Below are 9,375 nucleotides of genomic sequence, written 5' to 3' on the forward strand. Positions count from 1 at the left end.
ACAATGGGCAGAGTGGGTGGGCTCTCTGATTGACGTCTCTCACAGTCAATCCAAATATTTCTGGAGCAACATGAGTTTCCCGAAACTTGGGAAACTGACCGGGGAAATGGAGGTGACTTTGAGCAGCAGATCAGGTGGGGATTTAAACTTGTCACTGTCCCATCTGAATAAAACCTCACTTATTGCAGCTGCTGTCTCAGTTCCCCTGGTAAATGTTTGACAGAGATTTCTAGTGTGGGAGTAGCGTTCTTCATCGGAGACTTTCAAACTGACAACATCAGTGTGGGATGTGTATCCTGGTATGTATTTGACGGCAGATCAGAAGAGGAAGACCTAAAGGTAGAGAAGATGTACAATGGTGGGATCCGAATGTGCACAGGACGAACGGATCACAAGTAAAAGGAACGCCCGAGAGGGGCACGAAACGCTGGGACAAGGATGGGCGGAACAGAAGAGAGAGCGTAAGGGAGTAAGTTTGTATTCTGAGAGTGACAGTGGAGTTGTTCGCTCACCAGTTCGCTTTGTTTATCCCTCAGTAGAAAAGAATTAAAGACGTGACAAAACATGAGTGAGAGGTGCCTTGTATAAATAGCAGCATAGACTAATTTGTCAAATAGTTTGTTTTTCACTGTAATTCGATGTATGTAATTTTCTATGGTTCTCAGTCACCGGATAATTAATCCAGCATTACTGTAATTCGGTTGCACTACCAAAACGCATTTATTAAAATGTATTTTAATGCCTTCTTTTAAAATTTTACCTGAAAGCTTCAACTATTCCCAAAAGTCTGGATTTGGATTTGATAGTATTGCCCAGTGCTACGGATGATAGCTGAATTTGGGTGTGCTGCCTGAGTGAGTGCAGTGTATCTAATTTCCCAGGATTAACTAAAATCCCTTAATCAGCTACACTGAAGCAATATTTTCCTCAGCTTCTAGCAGTTCCTGGGTATTGGGCTTTCCTTAAATAATTTTGGAAAAGAGAAAGTCAATCTCTGCTGAATTTTTAATACTGTTCATGAGTTTGTTTTTAATATTAAGTGCACTCCAAGGATAAACTGGTGTTTGGCATTTAGTCTGAAAGGATGCTGCCTGAATTGCTGTGCTCTTCCAGCACCACTGATTCAGAATCTGGTTTCCAGCATCTACAATCATTGTTTTTACCACAGTGAATTAACAGTCTGCTGTACACTCTATCTGGTTGTCTTTTCCATTGCATCATGGTGCCTGGGATGTTGGGAGGGTGCAAAGCATAAAAAAAAGATAGCCCAGTTGTGTGCTCCTGCTCCTGATCACAGAGTCCTGTTGGAAATATAGGATGTGTGACAGTCAAGTGAGGAAAAATAATGGATTAGCATCTGTTTTCCCCCCCTACACACACACACACACACAAGAATAACAGACTGGCACTCACTGTGGAACAGTCTCTAAATGAGGAGTCAGCTCATTCAGCAAAGGAGGAGAAGGAGTTGGAGGAAATCATGTTTCCTTTTCTTGTTTTACAGAAGGATTGCACCATACTACACCAGAGAATACAGAGAGGATAGACAGTGCCGGGAACAACTGCAAAACTGTGGGAAACCATCCAGTTCTTTCACAGCATTGCTCAATACAGAGAAGGTTGGGCAGTGAAACCATCATCTGGAAATCAGTTGGGTCAGGGGAGTTTTGACATATCATCAGATCTGAAACTGGTCAGAGGTATGGAGCCTTCCATTAGAATCAACCCTTCTGAAAATCCGGCTGTGGGTGATCAGTCAGTGTGAAGCTGGGACGAAGTGTGAGTACAGTTCAAATGTGGTGAAAGTTTCACTCAATCACCAAGTCTCTTGGACCAATGACTCAATCCTGCAGGTGAAAGGCTGTGTGAGGAGCAGCTCCACAGCTTCTTGGAATCTCTTAACACAAAATATGCATGTCTTGTACCTTTACAGTGGTGAGATGTCATTTAAGTGTGAGATGTGTAACAAGTGCTTTGCAGAATCATCAGGCCTGGTGACACACTGGCGCATTCACACGGGGAAGAAACCATTCACATGTGAGGTGTGTGACAAGTCATTCATGAAGTCTGCAAACCTCAAAACACACCAACGCATTCACACAGGGGAGAAACCAGTCAGGTGTGAGGTGTGCAACAAGTCATTCTCTGACTCATCGTCCCTCAGTGCACACAAACAAATTCATAAAGGAGAGTACCCCTTCAGGCGCGAAGTTTGTGAGATGGCTTTCACCTGGTCCTCAGATCTCCTGAGGCATCGACGTATCCATACTGGAGAGAAACCATTCAAGTGTGAAGAATGTGACCAAGATTTCACACGGTCATCAACACTTGTTGAACTTCGGCGCATTCACACTGGGGAAAAACCGTTTGAATGTGAGGTGTGTAACAAGGGTTTAGCAAGATCATTAGTCCTTTTAAAATACCATCGCACTCACACTGGCGATAAACCATTCAGGTGCATGGTGTGCGACAAATCCTTTAGGCGGTCATCAGACCGCTGGCAACACCAACAAATTCATACAAGGGAGAAGCCATTCAAATGTGAACTGTGTGACAAATCATTCTCACATTCATCGAAACTCCTGCTTCATCAAAGGATCCACACAAAGGAGTAACCCTTGAAGTGTGTAGTTTGCAATAAAGCTTCAATCATGCCTTCAAAAAATAGAGACATCACACGATTCAAGTGGGAGAAACTGCTGAGTTGCAATGGTTGTAAAAGACCTTCATCCACTTCCCCGATTTCCCTAAACAGGAGCAGAAGTACATTAGTGAGGTATGTGTCAACATATCTCCTGGTTCACAAACACATTCACACAGGGATAAAACCCTGTCAGTGTGAGGTGTATAATAAAACTTTGAAACGTTGTCTTACCTCCATGATCACTAGTGAACCCACATGGGAGACAGGCCCTTCCAGTGTGATGTGCGTCAGGATTATTTCACCTAATTCTCTTTCACCAGACATCTTCATATGGACTTGAAACCATGTCACCTGCTTCTGTTTACCCTCTAGTGCTCACACATGGGAGCTGTCATTCCAAAGCACTAGCTGTCTCAAACCTCTCCCACCAACAATCCAGATTTTTTAAGAGGCCAGTTATATGTTAACCAGATTGTTAAATATAACCATTTGAAGTATGTATAAAAGCTCCTGTTTATGCACAAATGCCACTGTTTTTCTGGAACAATCTTTTAGTTACAGGAGGTAGGCAACTTAGGAGAATGTATGTCACAATTTTCCTTGCTATGGGCAATAGGGAAATATATGTGTGAAATCTGAAGCGTGATTTAATCTCTCTATATAAAGATAGTTACAATTCTCATGTTAGTGAAGCTAGGGGAGTTCCTTTTCCTCCAAATCCATAAGACGGGTTCTTGATTCTTGATCTGTACTAATGTTTGCCAGCTTTGAAGCCCTTGGCTGGTATATCATCAAAGTTGCAGGCTTTGTTGATTGCTTGTTACAGTTGTCCCATTTGTGGTGACGCACTCCTGTACTCTACAACAAGGCGTGGAGGATAGACTACAGGGTATCAGCTGTCCCGTAGATTCATGGTTGAGGATATTGAAAATGATTTTTCCAGGATTAATGGATGGAATTGTCATCCTTGAGAAGATTAACACTATCCTGTGAATGAAGGGGATTTTGCACATTTCTCTTCAGTCTTTCAATCCTTCTGTTGATTTCAGAAAAGATTTTCATGACCATATTGTTGGATGTCTTGGACCTTCTCTTCCCAGCATGTCCTTTACAGTCTGGATTTGTCTTTGGGGATGAGCCTTCAGCTGTCCCCATTTGGTTAGAGTGGTGCAGACATAAGGTACAAAATTGACATGGATTTCAACCTTCCAGATGAACCCCCAACTTGTTATTTGAAGTTCAACAAATCCAAGAAAATTGTTGAGAGCAACACCAGAAATTCTTCTTTACATATATTGATGTGATAAAATAATTGACTCAGTAATTTGCGAGGACCTATGGATTATGCTCCAATGATTTGAAGGTCCCAGAAACAACATCACAATCCTGCAACTGATTCATGGTGATATGACTGTAATTGTCTTGAGTGGGAGATCTGAAACAGAAACCTTCGAAATCCAGACTGGTGTTAAACAAGGCCATGTGATAGTCACCATTCTATTTACGATCTGACAATGACCATTCACCTCATCGAAGATCAACACATTTGACTTGATTTGATTTATGATTGTCAAGTACTGAAATACAGTGAAATAAATATTGTTTTATGTGCTAATTAGACAAATCATACCTTACATAAGTACATCAGGGTAGTAGAACAGAATGCAGAATACAGAATACAGTATAGTGTTACATCTACACAGAAGGTGCAGAGAAAGATCAACTCTAATACATGAGAGGTCCATTGATGCGTCTGATAACAGTGGGAAAGAAGGTGACCTTAAATCTGTTGGTATGTATTTCCAAACTTGTGTATCTTCTGCCCAATGGTAGAGGGTGGAAGAGAGTATAATTGGGGTGGGAGGGGCCTTTAATTATATTGGCTGCTTTTCTGAGGCAGCAGGAAATGTAGACAGAGTCAATGGAAGGAAAGCTGGTTTTCATGATGGACTGGGCTGCATTCACAATGCTCTGTAATTTCTTGTGGTCTTGGGCCGAGCTGTGATGCATTTGGATTGGATGCTTTCTATGGTGCATTTATAAAAATCAGTAAAGAGTCATTGTGGACATGTTTAATTTCCTTAGCCTTCTGAATTGAATTTGAATCTGAATTCAAATAAAAATATTTACTAGGAAACATTACCTATTTGAACTTAAAGCTCTCAACCACCTTCTTTGCACCATTGATACAGACAGGAGTGACCAGCTCTTTGTTTTGCTAACATTGAGGGAGAGATTGTTGCCTTTACACCATCCCACTAAGCTGTCTCTCTCTCTCTCTCCTTCCTGTACTCTGTTGTTGTTGTTTGAGATCCGACCCACTACGATGGTGTCATCAGCAAATTTATAAATAGACTTAGAGCTGAATTTGGTCACACAGTCATAAGTGTACAAGGAGTACAGTAAGGGGCTGAGTACGCATCTTGCGGGGCACCAGTGTTGAGGATTATTGTGGAGTAGGTTTATCCTTACTGATTATGGTCTGCGGGTCAGAAAGTCGAGGATTCAGTTGCAGGGGAGGGAGTAGAATCTTCGGTCTTGGAGTTTGGAGATGAGTTTTGTTGGAATTATGGTGTTGAAGATGAAGCTAAAATCAATAAATAGGAGTCTGGTTTAGGTGTTCTTGTTATCCAGACGTTCTGGGGATGAATGTAGGACCAGGGAGATGGTATCTGCTGTGAATGCCCTCTGAGGTCAGTGTTAAACACTATCTCAATGAGAAATCTCTCTGCCAAAATTAACTCATAGATATTATATATAGTTTGTAAATCTGTTGCAGACTGGATGATGACATTGCAAACTATTCTCAATATCTTCAATTCTCCATACAAGAAACTCACCATGTCCTTGAATATTGTCAGAACAAAACTCACATTGATACATACCTGATCAGCCAAATATTCCACTTCTCATTGTGTGAAGATAGAGACCCTGGAATATATGAGCACTTCCAAGACCCCTTGGTAGCCTCGTCTCTCAAAAGGTCACCATTGATGAGGTGATTTAACCCTGGATCAACTGTGACAGTTCAACCTTTTACAGAATACAGCAATGAGGATTTGTCTGCATCAAATGCTGCCTTTGATCAGAATGGAAACAAGGGTTATATCGGGAGTGAAGGTGCTTAAACCATGTTAGGAATTAGAAAGTCATTTCACCTAGGGGAAGAGTATCTTCCAGGAATGGGAACTGATAAGTTTATGGACCATGTGATCAGTCTGACCAATTCAATCCAATACCCTCACAATGACTTCCACAACAAGACCTGACTTATCCCATCATTTGGCCAGCCACTAACCTGACAGGACAACCTTCCAACCTGCAACTAAGCATTCCAGCCATCTGCCCACTCTTCTCACCTGTCACATTGTTCACCTACCAGTCTAGCACCATACATCACTCACTTAACCACATATAGTTGTTGGAAATTAGGTTCTCGTTTAAAACTCTATGCTTATTGTACTCCAAATTTAGTATTTCTGTGTAGCATGAGACCTCGTTTAACTATGTTACAGTAGGAACTGGCCTACTAGCTTAATCAAAAAATGTATTGTGCACCACGCTACACTATTATGAGTATTATGCATTAAAAAGATAAAAAGGATTTGTCCTTAGAAGGAATGAAAACTTTCAAATGAAGGTGACAAGGAGATAATGGTCTTCTGAAATCATGAGGAACTGTTCCATAGTCATTAGTAAAAAGGATTCAGACAATTGACTAACTAGTTACCTGCCCCTAGAAATAGGGTGTATTGACAAGTGCACAGGGTCAGAGGGGTTCCTCATCAGGCACTCATCATCAGTCAGACTTCTGTAGACAGCAATCCTAATCGTATGGTCCACACTGAGGGGTACTCATCAGGCAGATCTTGTAAACTGCAGTTCTAATTGGGTGTCCTCATCAAGCAGTCCTCAGAGAGCTTTTTCCTGAAATGAACCAGAAGAAGAGGAGGAAGATAGAAGGAAGAGTTCCTGAACACTTCAGCTAGAGAGCAGGATACTAGCACATTCCACACCAACAGCTTTGTTTGTTCTTTAGTATCAATGAACCATCCCCAGTTGTATTAGCTGTATAATTTCTTTATCTAATTAACCAATGTATCATATCTAAACTGCTGTTTTTGAACAACTGTCAGAAAATTGCTTACAAATTGTTGACTGCCCATATGAAGTAACTGTGATTACCAAATTAAGACAACTCATTCATTCATCCATACTGACCCATTCACACTGAACAATTAAGTTTATCCCATGGCAGTTAGTACTATTTAGTGCTGTCTCCTGTGCTGATGCTGTTTGTTACTTTCTATACGGATTCCTGGTGGGAATTCTGTTGATCGAAGTCTGGCCTTTTTCAACATGTCCAGTTATGGTAGTTTTCTACTGTTCTACCAAATACAGCTGATTGGAGGATTGCAGCCATATTTCCTAAGGTGTCCCTGTGCAGCTGGAACATAACTTTCACAAGGACACAGTTGGTTTTCTGGAGGTGAAATTGTATTCAGTCTCTTGTGTTCAGGATGGCCATGGAGTAATTGGTCATGGAGTTTTGGCAGAGGATAGTAGGACCACGGGAACTTGATGTGGTCCGGTCAGATCAAGTGATAGATGAATAAACCAATTGGTATACCAGAGAGGCTCAAGTCTTCAACTTGAGCTTGAGAAACAATGAAATTATCCCAGAAGGACTAGGGTGAAGGTAAATTTATGTACAAAAGTTAAATGATGGATATGAAAGTTAAATCAGATTGAAAGCTATAGGAGCATTGTGGTGAATGGAGGGCAAAAGAGCAGAGAGTTGGGAATCACAAAGCACTATCCAACTCACCTGCAGGAGTAAGGTCTTCCAGGAATGGAAACTGATTGGTCCATGAATCCACAGGATCACTGAATCTCTGTTACCATTGGTGGGTTTGAATGATGGAAATAAGTTCCATCCTATAACACTAAAATTTGGTGTCATGTCTGACCATTGGAATTGGGAGTCAGACTAAAGCAGAGAGAATTTAAAGAAACCTCTGTCGGTAATATTCTGAGAGAGTTTCCTCTGATGTGAGTGTGTTTGTTAGTAAAGTGAGCCAGCTCTCAGGAGTGATTTTGGGGTTGAATTGGACTGTGCTTTAATTAGGGATGGGAATTATAGACAGAACCTCCTAAGGTGATGGGTGTTTGAGTAATACCATGGGGAATGTTTAAACCCTCCTGTCTGGGAGGACTGCTATCCTAAGTGTGGTGAGGGAGTAGACTGAGTCTGTATAGACTCTGAGTTCCCTCAGACTATCACACCTCCAAGTAATAACATTGTAAAATATTCTGGTTAAGGAAAAGGAGACATGTCAAGTATAGACAGCTGAGATCGAGTAAATCCCTGGAGGAGTATAAGGGCAGGAGGAGTACTCTCAAGAGGGAAATCAGGAGGGCAAAAAGGGGATTTGAATATCTTTGGCAAATAGGGCTAAGGCCAAAGAAATTCTGCAAATACTTTAAGGACAGAACAGTAACTATGGAGAGAATAGGGCCCCTTAAAGATCAACAAAGCAGTCTATGTGTGGAACTGCAGAAGGTGGGTGAGATACTAAATGGGTAGTTTGGATCAGTTTTACTTTGAACCAGGTTATGAAAGCTAGAGTATTTGGAGAAATAAATAGTGATATCTTGAAAAGTGTCCGTACTACAGAGGAACAGGTGCTGAATATCTTAAATTGATAAAGGTGGATAGATTCCTGGGACCTGATCAGGTGAATCCCAGAGGTTTGTGTGAAGCTAGGGAGGAGTTTGCTGAGATATTTGTATCATCGATAGCCATGAGTGAGATGTCGGAAGACTGGAGATGTCGGAAGACTCTAGACCAGTGAGCATAATGTCAGTGATGGGCAGGTTGTTGGAAGGGATTCTCAGGTACAGGATTTACATGTATTTGTACAGGCAAGGAATGATTAACGATAGACAACATGGCTTTGTGTGTGGGAAATCGTGTCTCACTAACTTGACTTGAGTTTTTTGAAGAACTGACAAAGAGGATTGATGAAGGCAGAGGAGTGGATATCGTCTATAAGACTTCAGCAAGACATTCAACAAGATTCCAGAAGGTAGTTAGCAAGGTCAGATCACTTGGGAGAGGTAGCCATTTGGATACAAATTAGCTTGAAAGACGGAGAGTGGTGGTGCAGGGTTGCTTTTCAGACTGGAGGCCTGTGACCAGCAATGTACTGCAAGAATCAGTGCTGGGTCCACTGCTTTTTGTCATTTATGTAAATGATTTGAATGTGAATACAAGGAGGTATGGTTAGTAAGTTGACACCAAAATTGGTGGTGTAGTGGACAGCGAAGGTGGTTATCCCAGAGCACAATGGATCCTTGATCAGATGGACCAGTGGGCTGAGAAGTGGCATATGACGTTTAATTTAGATAAATGGGAGGTGCTGCATTTCAGTAAGGAAAATCAGGGCAGGACTTATACACTTAATGGTAAGATCCTGGGGAGAGTTGTCAAACAAAGGGACCTTGGGGGTGCAGATGCGTAATTCCTTGAAAGTGGAATACAAGTGGACAGTGAAGAAGGCATTTGGTTCATTTGCCTTTATTGATCAGTGCACTGAGTATAGGAATTCGGAGGTCGTGTTATGGCTGTACAGAATATTGGTTTGGCAAATTTTGGAATACTGCATACAATTCTGGTTTCCCTGCTATAGGAAAGATGTTGTGAAACTGGAATGGGTTCAGGAAAAATT

At 41.5% G+C, this 9,375-nt stretch overlaps 1 protein-coding gene and 1 pseudogene across 2 annotated transcripts in view; one reads left to right on the forward strand and one right to left on the reverse strand.

The window, feature by feature from the left end:
• LOC122541601 (uncharacterized) overlaps window positions 1-4,623 on the forward strand; it is a 91,650-nt gene extending 87,027 nt beyond the window's left edge. Inside the window, exon 3 of the mRNA XM_087978801.1 lies at window positions 1,959-4,623. Within this exon, the coding sequence (XP_087834927.1) occupies window positions 1,959-2,615 (657 nt within the window). The 3' untranslated portion in view covers window positions 2,616-4,623. The remainder of the gene's footprint in view (window positions 1-1,958) is intronic.
• The window catches only part of LOC122541193 (uncharacterized), a 200,104-nt pseudogene that overhangs the window by 150,513 nt on the left and 40,216 nt on the right, over window positions 1-9,375 (reverse strand). Inside the window, exon 2 of the transcript XR_015752930.1 lies at window positions 6,375-6,571. The product of XR_015752930.1 is annotated as an uncharacterized LOC122541193 (transcript). The remainder of the gene's footprint in view (window positions 1-6,374; window positions 6,572-9,375) is intronic.

Source organism: Chiloscyllium plagiosum, unplaced genomic scaffold (assembly GCF_037043375.1).
Source record: "Chiloscyllium plagiosum isolate Xiang-an unplaced genomic scaffold, Cpla_swu_hap1 HiC_scaffold_35, whole genome shotgun sequence".
In the NCBI taxonomy this organism is placed as follows: Eukaryota; Metazoa; Chordata; class Chondrichthyes; order Orectolobiformes; family Hemiscylliidae; genus Chiloscyllium; species Chiloscyllium plagiosum.